General features: G+C 41.4%; 1 protein-coding gene and 1 long non-coding RNA gene across 5 annotated transcripts in view; both read right to left on the reverse strand.

Annotated features, from left to right (window-relative positions):
* Nucleotides 1-522: 522 nt before the first annotated feature.
* Nucleotides 523-10,464, reverse strand: ACTA2 (actin alpha 2, smooth muscle). 2 transcript variants are annotated; one of them, XM_040564299.1, is made up of 9 exons: nt 8,413-10,464; nt 5,819-5,989; nt 4,413-4,541; nt 3,855-3,965; nt 3,287-3,371; nt 3,032-3,193; nt 2,589-2,780; nt 1,470-1,651; nt 523-813 (listed from the first exon to the last, which is right to left on the reverse strand). In XM_040564299.1, exons 2-9 carry the CDS (start codon nt 5,945-5,947, stop codon nt 670-672), a joined length of 1,134 nt encoding a protein of 377 aa, XP_040420233.1. In that variant the 5' UTR covers nt 5,948-5,989; nt 8,413-10,464; the 3' UTR covers nt 523-669. The 2 variants fall into 2 exon arrangements, with proteins under 2 accessions (XP_040420233.1, XP_040420232.1); XM_040564298.1 differs by having other exon boundaries at nt 3,032-3,371.
* An 88-nt stretch (nt 10,465-10,552) lies between these two features.
* The window catches only part of LOC121073440, a 57,146-nt gene continuing 52,484 nt past the window's right edge, over nt 10,553-15,214 (reverse strand). For all 3 annotated transcript variants that reach the window (XR_005821712.1, XR_005821714.1, XR_005821713.1), the window contains 3 exons: nt 14,045-14,190; nt 10,836-10,954; nt 10,553-10,713 (listed from right to left, as the gene is read on the reverse strand). This is a non-coding gene — a long non-coding RNA (uncharacterized LOC121073440). The remainder of the gene's footprint in view (nt 10,714-10,835; nt 10,955-14,044; nt 14,191-15,214) is intronic.

Genomic DNA, 15,214 nt, shown 5'->3' on the forward strand with positions numbered 1-15,214 from the left:
GAGGACATGTAATAGAAAAGTCATGTGTTCAATCTAATATCAGAACTTAGCTATGCTCTAAAAGAACAGGTTTTGTTTCTTTAAAGAAGTCACCTGGAATTGCTGTATAAAGCATTGTACCTCTGGGCCATACAATGAGAGAACTTCTTCTAGCATGACAGCTGTGAATTAAGTGATGTGGAGAGATAATATTTCTGGATAGAGCAGATGCAAAGCAGAATGCACATGCTCATCCTGGTATCAAACAGACACTATGCTCCTTTGGTGCTGCCCAGAGCTTGAAAAATCAAGAGTAGTTTTGCTTGCAGACTAAAATGCTTACTGATGCTGAACATCAACAAGGTGCTGCCTGATAGTCAAGCGTTTTCTAGCACTGATACCATTGAGCAAGTGGTACTTACTACTTTTTCTATTAAGCCCAGTATAGTGTGGTAACAAATTTGCGCCACAAGATGGAGCTTCACACCAGCTGTAATGGTATCTCCAAAAATGCGTCTTTTTAAAATAGGAGCAGCAATCTCATTTGCATATTTAAAATTTATTCCAAAAAATACATAGTATCCAATTAATCAGTCATGATGAAGGATTTATGGAATGAAATTATAAGAATGTATTTTCCTGAATACATTCACAGTAATACGCTAAAAAGACACATAAAGATAAAGCAATTTAAAAGCATTTGCGGTGAACAATGGATGGGCCAGCTTCATCATATTCCTGTTTGCTGATCCACATCTGCTGGAAAGTAGAGAGGGAGGCAAGAATAGAGCCTCCAATCCAGACGGAGTACTTACGTTCAGGAGGAGCAATGATCTGTTTAAGAAATAAAAGCATTAAACACAACTTCCAACTGTGAATTTGTTATGTAATTTATTAAGTACTAAAGCAGTGATATTTGATATTAATGAAAACACTGTATATGTATACGTTAGTGTCATCCCTTGCTATCCCAGTTAGCCATTGCAGCAAGCCATAAAGATAACACGTTGTTATAGAAATCTGGTAGCCAAGGAGGGCTTGGGAGAATGAGTGACCTATAGACCACTCTTATTGGTAAACCTGACAAAATGTTTGCAAAGCAAGGAAAGGGAGATTTGAGGCAGCAGAAAGAAGATTGGCTTGTAAGAATCTCTTTCTTTTCTGAATTGTAGGCTGAGGGCAGAGCCAGTATTTCTCCTTCCTTCCCCTTTCTCTTAACCAAAAAGGGCTGAAGAAGTTTGATACAGCCCCAGGAAAATTTATAATTTATGCTGTTAGGGCAGTTTGCAGAACTCAGCATGAGAAAGAAAGTCAGGGGAGAGATTTTCTTCCAGCAACCAGGGTGATTCTTATAGTTACCAAGCAATGATTATTTACTATAACATACAGACTTGACTGAAAAAGAATTTTGTAGCGTTGGTGTTTTTCATTAGGTTTTTGAGGATGTTGCACATGCCAGCTAAAGTAGTCTACAAGTAATAGTGCCATACCTTGATCTTCATGGTGCTGGGAGCCAGAGCAGTTATTTCCTTTTGCATCCTGTCTGCAATGCCTGGGTACATTGTAGTGCCTCCAGACAGCACATTGTTGGCATAAAGATCCTTTCTGATGTCTATGTCACACTTCATGATGCTGTTGTAAGTGGTTTCATGAATGCCAGCAGACTCCATGCCTAGGGAAGTTACAGCAGAACACTGAAGAAGCAACTCCGTACAGGGACTTTAAATTGTTAGTACAGAACGGACAACATGAACTGCACTGTCTCTTTGGAAGACACCAGTCTTCAGGGCTACAGAAACTGGAAAGTCTTTCTGCAGCTGTTTAAATTATTTACTTTGGAGTTCCTTGAGGGTACAGCCCTCCCCTGCTTACACACACGCCTCCTTAAAAAGAAAGTCGGGGGAGTGGAATAGTACAGTCTCCACAAGGCTTTTGCAGAAATCTCATAAGCCCTAAGAATTCCTTATATGGTCCTGGAATCATTTGTTTTCTTTTTTTTTTTTTCCTTTCTTAAACTGAGACAGCTCAGAGACAGAACAGTCAAAATATGTCCTAATACCTCTAAGTATGCAACTACTGTATCAGTTTCTGAGCTGAAATTTGCCAATTAGCAGAAACTACATTGGATTTTTATGTGGCCTTGTTGCAAGCCTGCCTTCACGGCTGTTGATTTGCTCTGCAGATGTGGTGGATTCGGGATTTGGAGCAGTCTTTTGGAAAAATAAAAGTAGTGTTTTTTTGTTGTCGTTGTTGGTCTTTTTAACCCCTCCCTGCAAGCACATTCGAACTACAACCCTCGTGCTATTTAGAAAAATGTCTCTGCAGCCATACTTCTCATAGTAGCCAACTCCATAACATACAAAATGGTGTGGGCCCAAAGCCAGGAATAAACATTCAGGGTTTATTTTGGGAAAGTATTTTGCTTTACTGTTTGACATAAAGTTCCTCCCACTGTATTAATTGTGCTGTTTTAAAGATTAGTTTATAATGGGCACTGGGACACACTTGTGTATACATCTAAGTGCGCTAGCAATGGGATACAATCAAAACAAAATAGGGACTTGATATTTATGTGCAGCTTACCAAGGCCAAACAATCACTCAACCTACCAATGAAAGATGGCTGGAAGAGGGTCTCTGGGCAGCGGAAGCGTTCGTTTCCGATGGTGATCACCTGACCATCAGGAAGTTCGTAGCTTTTTTCCAGAGAGGAGGAAGAGGCAGCAGTGGCCATCTCATTTTCAAAGTCCAGGGCCACATAACACAGCTTCTCCTTGATGTCACGGACAATTTCACGCTCCGCTGTTGAGATGATTGTGTTTAGAATGGCACTCAGGAAGAGCCCAGATGTGCCAACAGGTGGTTCCCTTTCATCCTCCAACACCCTCCCTATTTATTACCCTACTCTAATCCTCTGCCAGTCTTGCTCCCCTTTCCTGTTGGATTCTTTCTTCCTATTAATCAACTGCAGAACCACTGCTATCCCTTCTAAGGCCACTAGAAGCATTGCACATTAAATAACTCCCCTCCTCGTTTTAGCAGCATGTTCTTACCAGTGGTCACAAAGGAATAGCCACGTTCTGTCAGGATTTTCATGAGGTAGTCAGTCAGGTCACGGCCAGCCAGGTCCAGACGCATGATGGCGTGCGGCAAAGCGTAGCCTTCATAAATGGGCACATTGTGGGTGACACCGTCCCCAGAGTCGAGCACAATCCCTTTGAGAAGGCAACATGCACAGTTCATTCTCAGCTGCACACCAAAATGCTTATCTATTTCATATGCCTGTGCCACCATCCCCAGAGGCCTACCTGTGGTACGTCCAGAAGCATACAGGGACAGAACAGCTTGAATAGCTACATACATGGCTGGCACGTTGAAAGTCTCAAACATAATCTGAAATGAAATTAAAATAATCAGCTTAACAGTAGAGAGCTTAGCAATACACTGAAAGAGAGGGAAAAGACAAGATTTTCATATTTATTGATAGTTGGTAATAACAAGGAAAGAAAACACATCTAAATCCATAAGACATTTCTCTGTATCTGGCCTATATCTATTATGTATGATACAGATACATGCACATATTGTGATAGGCCTAGACAAAAAAAATAAAAAAATAAAAAAATAACAAGATGAAGGTGACATAAGCTTGAACAGACTGAGGTTTTCATATTCAGAACTGATACGTTGACTTTTTAAAGTAAATGCAATAATGTACAAATTTGACACATGGTCACACTGCACTTTCCATCTTCCATTACTAAGAGATACACACTACTGGAAAGTCAAGCTATCTTGACTAACTGAAATGATGAATTTCACATCCTGCTGAATTCACAAACTTGGAATTATTCCATAGCTTCAGAGTGAGATTACCTGGGTCATTTTCTCTCGATTGGCTTTGGGATTCAATGGTGCTTCGGTCAGCAGAGTTGGGTGTTCTTCCGGTGCAACACGGAGTTCATTGTAGAAAGAATGATGCCAGATCTGAGGACAATGGAAGAAGGCAAAGGAGAGAGAAATACCATCAACCAGCAGCTCAGAATCACTTTCAGACAGGTATAATGCTCCAGCATTCTGCTTACAGCATTTCAGAGATAGATGAGTAATGTTTCACATGCAATTGTTCTTATTGCCTTCATAGAGTTACCAAAGTAACTTGAAAAAGAAACACACAATCCTCAGGTTAAATATATCAGTGCTAGTGGTATATGACTTCTTCTAAGAACACACTAGTTAATGAAAATAAATATATTCTTACAGTAGAAGGTACAGAGCTGAATAGGCTTTATTCCAGCTTGCTGTTAACAAGCTTTTCATTAAACCACACTTGATAGCATGACACTTTCATCTCTAAAATTTACTGAGTAATCTGTAAACATTTCATTCAAGTGGTTTTTAACAGTGATACACATCATTTCAATGCTGAAATACCTTCTCCATGTCATCCCAGTTTGTAATGATGCCATGCTCTATGGGGTATTTCAAGGTCAGGATTCCTCTTTTGCTTTGGGCCTCGTCACCTACGTAGCTGTCTTTTTGACCCATACCAACCATCACACCCTATAAAATAACACAAGTGGAGTTAGTTCCTCAAGGAGAGGTGTCACAAACACCTCTAGTAAGAACATTGGCTGATATAAATCCAGTTGTCAGTGATACTAGTAACAAAATACTTTAAGAATACTAATTATTGGAAAATTACTCATTGCTCTTTAATTTCCAAAATGAAATGTTTAGCTAGCTTAAACCTCTGGAGTTCATCTTTCCACTACAGTAAAAGCAAACAGCACTCAAGAACAATTTTTATACCATGTTAAATTATATACTCAAAAAAATAAGTACAATATTAAATTCATCAAGATGAAGTAGAACAATAGGCAATTTTTAATGTTCATTGTTTAGGGATGACCTGCCTGTTAAAGTATAATAAGGTGGAGTTAAAGCAGAAAGCGATATTGTGCCATCTAAGGGCCAAGATGCAGCAATACGCACTTAACATTTTCCAAAGCTTAAATTTATTATGATTATTTTTAACTTTTTTTTAGACTAAAATATTGCCATTAGAGATATAAACCATTTAAATCTACGAGTACAGTTTACACTTTCAGGTATTTTTGTGGATCCTGTAGCAGTGGTCCTCGGACCAGAAACTGGAAACTACTCTAGATATATAGTAGTATCTATGTATTAAGTTAGAAATACGGTCAAAAGAACCAACCAACCAACAACCAACAAACAGTATATCCTAGGACGCTTTGACTACATAATACTCTTATCCGAACTTAGTCATTACATGCTCCAAACCTTGGCTTCCAAAACAAGTTGTGTCTTGGAAACACTCAAATGTGAAACCTGAAGCTAAAGAAACTCAAGCCTAGGCCCATTTATGCCTATAAAGCTAAATGAATAAAGTCAGGAAGGCTGATAGGCAGCTGACTGAAATCTTCTCCTTCCTCATTTAGCTCTCCATACATCATCTATCACCAGCTTTTAAGGCAGTCAAAAATTACAGATGCTTCTCTATTGGGCTTGTTTGCTTTTAAACTATCTTTACTCATCAAGTTCTCTGGGTGATCCAAAATCAAGGGACAGGAAGAAGAGAGCATAGGAGGAAGTGAAAAAAATTAAAAGGATTCCTCTAATAAGACTAGATGCTGCTTTGACTCACGTGGCTGCACTGCTGGACTTCTGCCTGGGAGGGAGTACTGTGTTACACTGACCTCCCAGGGCTCTGTTTGCCCCAGACACAGGAAAAGGTGGCTCTGGGTAGAGAGCTGGGGATGGGGCAGCAAAACCTTCTACAATCCAAGAGTGGAATAACTAAAGCAGTTCATCACCTGGTGCCTGGGACGACCCACGATGGAGGGGAAAACTGCTCTCGGAGCATCATCTCCAGCAAAGCCGGCTTTACAGAGCCCTGACCCATTGTCACAAACAAGGGCAGTGCTGTCCTCTTCCTCACACATCTTCTATGTCAATGTCCTCAGGACCTTCAGACAGGAACAGCCCTATAAAAACAGCAGGAAAAGAATTAGGAAAAAAAAAATATAACAAACCTCAGAGAACCAGTCTTGAAGACAGAACTGTATGAAAGAAACCATCACACAGAAATACTGTATGCACCAGACAGTATTCAAGGGATTCCAGAGGAGAATTCCAGTCCTGCTGCATGGACAGATGGATCATTACAGCTCTGGGACAGCAAATGTTTATCTAAATTTGGTCAGAGAAATCCACTGCTGGGGGGTGAGTGAGAGATAAAAAAGACTGCTGGACTGACAGCTGCAAAAACAAAGATCCCTCTGCATCAGAGTCAGCACAACATCCCCTGCTTTTCTATCGTCTTGACAAAACTGATGCATGTGGAAAGCTAACAGAGGTAAGAGCACTTTAGCCATCCCATTCAGTCTTGGAGTTCCCAAAGACTTAGCATTTTACCTGCTAGTCATGTACCAGTGGTACATGATGCAGACATTATACAGTGATACAGACACTAACCCACTGCGTTCTAGTTACTCAGACAAAAAAAAAAAAATCCCAACTTTTGAAGTTGGGGACAGTGTGTGTTTTGAAAACTGACCATAGCATATGTTCTATCATAATTTCAAGCCAGCTAATAACATGCATTTGTAGAGTGACAGAGTAATTTATACTGGCTCCCTGTTTCAGTAAAACAGAAATTGTTTTCTTCCTCAGGCAACAGGAAGATAACATGGGTAATAAAAATGCTTTGAAGGGTTTGTATTGAAGTCAGTTATATAAACAAGCCCTGAATACCAGCACTCGCAAGAACTATTTGCCCACAATTTATTGTGTGGTAGGGAATCATCTGACTACCTGGGAGCCCGGGCTTCCCTGCAGAGTTCAACAAATTGCAATGTGTTAAGAGCTAAAGGAGACAGCTGTCATCCACCAACCCAGGTGGCTCCTCACGCAGTCCCTAAAACCTTCTGCCACAGGAATACTGGAAGTGGAGGACAAAGTGGCAACAGGGTCAGTGAGAGCCATGGCTGATGAGCAAGGGCGTGCACAGCACAGCTCAGCCTGTACCCCAGGTGGAACACGCAGGGACAGCCTCTGCCCATCCTTCACTTCAGATCCTCTGTCCCGTTCCAGCCACGAGACATGGCTGTAGTGCTGCTTCTGTAGGATGCATGGGTGTAGAAGAGGAAAAGGACAGGGAAATCCCAACTTGACGTGCTCCAGATATTTTATCATTATTCCCAAGAAAGAAAAGTAGGTTGCATTTTTTGCATTTATTAAATTTACTCTTGGGAAAACAGGCTCTTTATATTGAAGCATTTACTCAATGGGGCACAATTGTTATCTAACGTGAATGAACAGAGTGGTTTAGACAAACCATTTCCTAATTAGGAAGCAGGCTTTTCAACCGTCTGTTTTTGGAACAGAGCTAGGGGTCAGGGGGTTTGCTCAAACCAATGCAGGGAATGCAATGCCAAAAATCACTTGGGGGAGGGGAAAGAAGGGGGCAGGAAAGGCTACATTTCTGAGCTCAGTGGACTCTAAATGAAAACCATATTTAGTAATAAAGCACAAAAAGTTGAAAAATCAAAGCTGAATCATTCAGCCAGGATTCTCTGCTGCCAAGCAGTGCGTTACAGCTCAGGATTGCCGAGGCATGCAGTAGTAAAACCCTACAGCAGCAAATGTCACTCAGCACTGTGACATAAAGCACGGGAATAAATGAAAATACTCTCCTGAGCAATTAACACAGTATTTAGCCTCTTACTTCTACCTGCTTTACATCTAAAGATAACCAATCACTTCACCAGTCTCCACAGCATGCTATTAAGAGAGCTCCAGCCTCACAAGGAACACTGTGTGTAACCTGTTCCTTCATGTTCGGCATTTAGCAGAGCATTAGTTTCACATACAAAGAGACAGGGACGTACACACACATGCATCCTCATTGCATCCTTTTAGATACTGATATTTTGCATGCCTCCAGCTCTTCTTACAGTCTTAGCTCTCCAAACCACTCGTGTCACCCTAAGCTGAGTTAAGAGCACTGAGGCAAACCTGCTGAGAAACCCTACTATACAGTGGGCAAATTCACCCCCTCAAGAATCTGTTGTGTCCAACACCAACAGCCCAAGGGCACAGGTTCACTGAAATACAAAAACAGCTATCATTCCAGCTGCACCACTACACAGCCTGTGCCTTTATACAGTTTCTGGAGCATTAGTGGAATCAGCAAAATCATCAGGTTTAGTTCCCTTTCAGAAGTGCCATAAAATGAAGACAACTCAGTGTAGATACTACAAGCATTTTATCAATTCAATTCTACTAAGTAATGCATAAGCAAACTGCAGTACAGCAGTACATCCTCCTGAATCACTTCCATCTGACATTACTTAATTAAAGTCCTCCACAAAACCGTAAATCACACTATTGGTTCAGTGCCACTTACCCTGACAGTGCTTGGCTGGGGATAGCGGCCCTGGGATGGTGCTCTGTGTATCTGAAAGCACAGAGATTATATAGCCCCTTCAGCTCTTCTCCTCCCACCAGCCTCCCAAACAAGGAGCAGAGACAGACAGAGACAGAGCTGAAGTCTCTAACAAAACCATATAGGGACCTTATTACAAAAACCTCTGATCTGGGTGGCCACAGGCCCTGGGTCTCTTCCACTGCATTCCAATGTAGAGCTCATGAAACAGGAGGAGACTTTCAGCTGTGTAAGATAAACACTTTAAAACTTCAGGAGAGTGGCTAACACAGTGAGACAAAGCGTGTCCATGACAGGCACCCTCTTGCAGGAAGAGCATGTGTTCAGACAAAAGAGGTCCAGGCCTCGACAGGAACATCCAAGAGGCAGAGTAAAAATCTGGAAGAGCAGTCATTTATAATAGGGAAAGTGTTTATAAGAAGACACTTCGCTTTCATTAAAGATTTTGACAAAACCAATGAGAATATTTCCAGCAAGCTGCTGAATTTTGCTACAAATTCTCCTTAAGAGGTTAGCATTTTACCTGCATGCTAAATGTTGCCCACACACTTAGAGGTACTGAAAACAAGTACCTGCTGTTGTGTAGGGTTCACAGCAGTCTTTGAAGGTTGTGTAAATGTTCTGTTGAAAGACTATGATCGGCTTGTGATGGGTGAGAATCAATTTTCTTTCTCTGTTAGCTTATCTTCAAAGTCCTAGGAACCGTGGGCCAGCTTCATCCTGGTGTTACTCCAGTGATGGCCACAAGTCTGGACAGCTGTAAACTCACATCTCAAAATGCTTAAAATGAAGTTGTTGAATTGTATAACCTCCAGCTAGCTTTGCCGCTGAACATATTTTTAGCGACTAAAGCTAGGGTTCTCACTGTAAAAGTTATTTTCAGAGCACGACAGGAGTTTTACAGCTGCAGCCAGCTGGTCTCTAGACAGGCTGACTTTCGTGGAGCAGCCCTTTCATAGTCAATAATATGCAGTCATTAAATTACAGAATTCAGCATCTCTAAACTCCATCACTAGACAATTACAAACTCACAACTGGTCTATGCACACGAGCCAAGAAAGACGTGAGAATCCAAGAGAGATCGTTGCTTTGTGAGTCTTGTTACAAAAGGGAGCAGCGTCATGTGTTTGCTTACAGAGTGCTGCCTAATTGAGTAGTCTTAATGCCAGAGATCCCCCCTACAACCACAGAGGGAGTTTGTCCGGTGCAGAAGTCTGAGGATTAGGCAACATGTAAAGATAGCAGTCAGGAAGAATTATGGATTGAAAACCAAAAGGAATTTAACTTTTAAGGAAAGGAACTTTTAAGGAATGTAATTGCTTTGAGGGTCAGAAACAGAAGCTAACAAGTGTTGGATCATGAGCCATGCAAAAGCTATTTGTAATTTCCACTTCTAGCATTTGGGCAAAAGATAAGAGACATTTAAAAAAATAACCAAAAAATAAAAAAGTCCCACAAACTACCAAGGTAAGCCATCCACAACAGAGGATATAAGCAGATACTTACTGGCACATCTCCAACTGACCCTCAAAGAACAGCTGAAAAGAAATACTTTCTTTTCAAACACTCAAAGACATAGCTGACAGAAATTATGTACCTTTCGTAGAACCATAAGAGATCAGCAAAATCAGGTCGTCAATGGAAAGGAGAATTTCACACAGCAAAACCCTTCACTGCAGCATCATGTCTGATTTTGATACAAGCACCAATTACCCCCTAGACTGGAGGAAGCATAGTCCAAGGTTTTCAGAAGCAGAAACTATTGCTACTCCTTGGAAATATCTAGACTGGGACAAAGATCCAGAAGAATTGAAACTCCTCACCTGAATGAAGAAAGGTTCACTCACCGAAAAAAATCTTACTAGTGATGATGCTCTAGTGGATACAGCACTTATGAGATTTCAAAGCCAAGTAAACACCCCTTCAGTAGGGCTGCCAAGCAATTCACACAGCACCCCAGCGTAGCTAGAAATACAGGCAACAGTTTTCTATGACACCTCCGTGGATATCATAGGGGGCAGTGTCTAGCGGATACCACAGACAGCTTCTTCTCTCTGTTAAACATCATAGTCCCAGAAACAGCTTGGTGCATACCCTGGTACTGGCAGTGGCAATGGCTGCAATGAGGAGTGGTTATATGGGTGGGGAGTGCGCATCATTTTGAAATATGTTGCATGTCATAGGCATCAAAGTTTGGGGAATCCCAGCTTTCAGGGTGTTTGTGAAGGACACAGCAGACACAGGTTCTCTCGGAAGAGGCAGCTGTTGATATGACAAGAAGGAAGACATGCAGGTGTTTGGAGGGATCTACCATATGCAGGATATCTGCTAGAGATAGGATTGTGCAGACTGGAAGGGGTAAGTAAGCCCAGAGACTGACTTACCAGTAGTGGTGGGTACACAGGAACAGCACAGCAAAGCTCTAAAGATGCTGCACAACCATGCCTTCAGCACACAATCGCGAGTCAGTGCTCAGCAGGCAGCTCGTCTCTAGGGTGTTACGCTATGGAAGGTCCCGGGGCAGGAAGGAAGGAAGGCAAACAGGTGAACTATGCAAGGAAATGAGGTCAGTCCATCTTGAAGGGCATTATAGAAAATAAGTATTACTTTTGAGTGATTCCATTACTCAAGATACGATCATATAGATATTGCTAAATAAAAACACATGGGAAAAAATAACATTAGTAGTTTATGCCTTTCTTCTCAGCAACATAGGTTACTGCAAGAGTGGTGAGATAAAGGGGAGGAATGTACATGGCGTGAGACTGGGGTAAGAACATAAAGAGAACGGAACAGAACAAGTTTTCTGACAACCAAACCTAAATGCTGAGGATCAAATCTCTGAACCTTTCTCTATGGCTACACACACACACCAGCTTAGCCCAAAAATGCAACTATTTTCATAAGACAAAAAACAAAATACCATTCTTGAAAGGAGCTTAATTTCCCCTCTGGAGGCCACTTCCTGCTGCCTACCTTTCAGTACTTACCTTGCTCATTTGTACAGAAACCACCACAGTGCAATTTGCCCAGGGTGTGTACACCCCAAGGTTGTAGCTCTTTCATTGCACCCATAGCCGAAACGTGTATGTTTTCTCTTCGAGTTCCCCCAAGATCTTGCCACTTATCCACTCAAATGTTTGCCCTTTTGCAGCCTACATCACATGAGCATGTCCAGCATATGATCAGAGAAAGGAAAACAACTGGGAAAAGTAATTCTGCTTCTTTCTTTCATATACTTTCCCCTGTTCTCTTTACAGTGATACTAGCAAGTTCCCATGTACATTGGGAGCTTCCTCAGTGACTTCAAGCATCTTTTAAGGTACCAATGGAAACTCAGAGCTACATGTTTCTTAAGTCAAGCTCTTCATTTTTCAGTAACTTATGCAAATTGTTGTATGAATAGAAAATGTACTTGAGACTCCATACCAGCAGGAGCTGTATAGCTACCACGCCTAGGAAACAGGCTACGGCTGTCCTGAAGAATGCAGGCTCTGAGGCCACGCACTAGCTTGTAGATGTCATACTTTTTTGGTAAAGGAGGACAGAAGTTGCAGTCTTATCCCAACTGCTATAGAAAACTGGGAATAAAGTAACCCCTTTACTCATAACATTACAAGCCATTACTTTATAAGGGAAAACAACTTCTCAGATGTGCATGGAGACCTTCCTGCTTAGATCTAATTGGCTGCTTAGGAATGAGGCTCTGCTAAATATGTCTCTGCTCCCTTTTATTTGGCGATTCCTTTCATCTTCTCAGCATTAGCAGAATCTCTAAATGTTTTGGTTTGTCTGGCTTCAGGCCCTCTCCTCTACTTCATTGATAGGCTTTACACTTCTCCCCCTCCCCCTGCCCTTTTGAGAAAGGCAGGAATAAATAAGCTTTAGGGAGCAGAAAGTCCTTCAGATAACCTGATTCATTGCAGCTGTCATGCAGTGTGCATCTGTAAAGTGTCAGATCAACCATAAGCTGTCAGACGTATAGACTAGCTTGCTCTATCATTGCCAGGCTCTATCGTCTTAAGACAAAATGTCTCTAATCATTCTCAAGACAGCTACTCAAATGCAGGAGTTTTCAACCTGCAAAGTTTGGAAAATAGTTTTGCCAGTGCTGTTCAAGAGCCAAAGGATACACTGTTTGCCTCCTGGGTGGGGTGATGAAGCATTTTAATTCACAACCTTCATTCATCCTCTTAACAAGGCATCTTTCTCTGTGATAACGTTAGGTAAAGTTTCCCCTCATTCAAAATCAAAGGAACATACTCAAAGTAAAAATGAGCTAATAGTTCCCTCCTCGACCTTCTTTGGTAAATAAATAGAACATAAGACTAAGCCCTGCTGGGTCGGGCTGATATCCATCTAGCCCAGTATCCTGTCTCTGAGATTTCCTGATAGCAGAAGCTTAGGATAGAAAGGGGATATCTACAGCAATGATTTTCTTCTTTACCCTTCCGGCCTGCTTATATGCAGCACAAGAATGTCTTGAGACAGGAGTTTGTACCTATATCTTCATGTGTAATAGATGCAGACAATTTTTCTGCATAAATTTGCCTAATTTAAACACACAGTTTTGGTGATAGGTTGTCCTCCATGATTTTCTGTGGAAATAAGCTCTAAATTTCATCTGCAAGGCACCATCCATAGCTCACACTCCAGCTGGTGTGGACATGCCTCATATTAGAAAGAAAACATCAAATATATCAGAAGCACAGTCCAAGCAACAGTCTTTATACCAAGAGCTGCAAATCCACCAGAGATCCTGGATAAGTACTCAGGCTACTAGCCAAGGCTGAGCCTGGCCCTGCTGTGTGTTAAGGCAGCAGCTGCTCAGTAGCTAGTTCACAGTTCATGAAGAGTTATCTGCTCTAACTGACATTGTATACGAGGCTACATGATAATGTTATGCTGGCAAGTTTCCTAAGAGCTATGAGAGAATGGATTCCCCCAGACTGTTAATCAGAACCACTCTGGTAACATGCTATCTAAATCTGTCCAAATGCAAAGGAAATTTTCTTTCTCTATTACTGTGAAAAACAACCACTATAAGGAACACAGACCCGCAGAGCGTGTGTATGGGGGCTGGCAGAAGACGGGTTCTTCCTCCACTCTTCCTTTCACAATGACTTCTGAGCTTCCTAATCAATGTATTCCCACACTGGCAGCAATAAGGAGACCAAGTCCCCACCACACTTTTGGAAAGGGCTGTGTTGAAGAGAAGCTCCATAATTATCTTGCCAAAATTAGAAAAGTTTCAAGATGAGCTTGCACATTATGAGAAACCAGCTAGTTCCCATCAAAGACATATGCTGGAAGCAGGTTTCATGAGGCCATTACTTACTCATTGCACGCCTAGTCATATCACAGTTTCACAAGCTTCAGTGCCTGTATCAGCTGGTCAAGCTGACCCTCCAGCAAACGCCAAGGAAAAGGACCTACAGAGGGCAATTTCATCCACTCCTGAATTTAACAATTTTCTGTAGTTGTCAGAATTTCACTTTTTCTGACCAGTGCACAGCTTCTGTGCATGTAGGCTCTGGATGACGACTAACTGTGGAGTGCCTCTCAACCCTAATTTTACCAAGTGGGTACATACCTCTCCAGACGGGCCAGCCACAGCTTCCAGCCCCTTCCTCCTGGCTCCTGGGCTGGGTGCACTCAGCACAGTTAGGTGGCACTGCTGGACAGGACAAGCAGACATCCCTGCTGTAATTTGTCTTCTCTATCAGCCACTCAGCACAACTGAAAAACAAACAACTCCTGAGAGCACAGCTGTACTCTTTTTTTTTTTTTTTAAACTTACATGAGAAACACTGTAATACAATGAAGGAATGAGCATTAAATGGCAAAAAATAAAAATTAAAAAAAAAAAAGAACATACAAAAACTACAAGGGGAAATCTATGACCTGCAGGACTAAAGTAAACACATACTTTTTAAAATATCCTAGATGAAAAAAGAACTGTACTTCTGGAACTACAGAGAAATATATGCTGTTATACAGAATTGTAAAAAATAATGCAGCAAATGCAAACATATTTAATACACGTGCATTTTCTGCACCAGAAAAGGGCCATGTGAGTCCAAAGGATTGCAATGCAGTCTGGGACTTTCTATTTCAACTCCATTGCAGGAGGATGGTAAAAGAGCAGGCAGGAAAGTTAGGCACGTGAAGTGCAGAGGGTTTGGATAGCCCATATCCATCAAGGCATTCCTAGAGAACTGGCTGAATTGTGTCCAGAGCAATTAACAGTCATTCTCATTAGCCCTTAGAAGTGCTTAAGGGGATTTCAGTAAACAGGAAGAAATACAGTTCATCAAAAATTTCAAGCTGTAACTGGAAAGAGTAGCTTTTACAAACTTCTCAGATGAACACAGCACTCTAAGTCAAACTGTCACAATGACCGACACAGAATTCAAATAATAAAAAAAGAGACAATATAATAGATGTTGATTAATATGGCTTTATGAAAATGACTTCTCATCAAACATTTTTTAGAGAAATATTATAAACTTAGTTGTAAAAGGTTCCTCCTAAAGCCTTTAACTTTCCAAAACAATGAATCTAAGGCTAATTCAGAACTGACATATGCAGAATAGCATGAAAACTGTCTGGGTGAAGTCTCACAACACACCAGTGCAGGGATGTCACTGCTGAGTGGGTGTGATTCTGTGGGACTTTCTCCCGTCACCATTGGCTCTGACCTTTAATACCTTTATCAGTGATCTGATCAGTAACATAACAATTACAGTTAAACAAAGTGTGT

The sequence above is a fragment of the Cygnus olor genome, chromosome 7 (genome assembly GCF_009769625.2).
Source record: "Cygnus olor isolate bCygOlo1 chromosome 7, bCygOlo1.pri.v2, whole genome shotgun sequence".
NCBI classification, from domain to species: Eukaryota; Metazoa; Chordata; class Aves; order Anseriformes; family Anatidae; genus Cygnus; species Cygnus olor.

What these genes read in the sequence shown, in the direction of transcription:
- ACTA2 (XM_040564298.1), bottom strand. Translation starts at nt 5,947, where the DNA reads ATGTGTGAGGAAGAGGACAGCACTGCCCTTGTTTGTGACAATGGGTCA. An exon ending in TGGGTCGTCCCAGGCACCAG is followed by an intron (nt 4,542 to 5,818) that starts GTGATGAACTGC and finishes GTTATTTTATAG; the next exon opens with GGTGTGATGGTTGGTATGGG. An exon ending in ACTGGGATGACATGGAGAAG is followed by an intron (nt 3,966 to 4,412) that starts GTATTTCAGCAT and finishes CATTGTCCTCAG; the next exon opens with ATCTGGCATCATTCTTTCTA.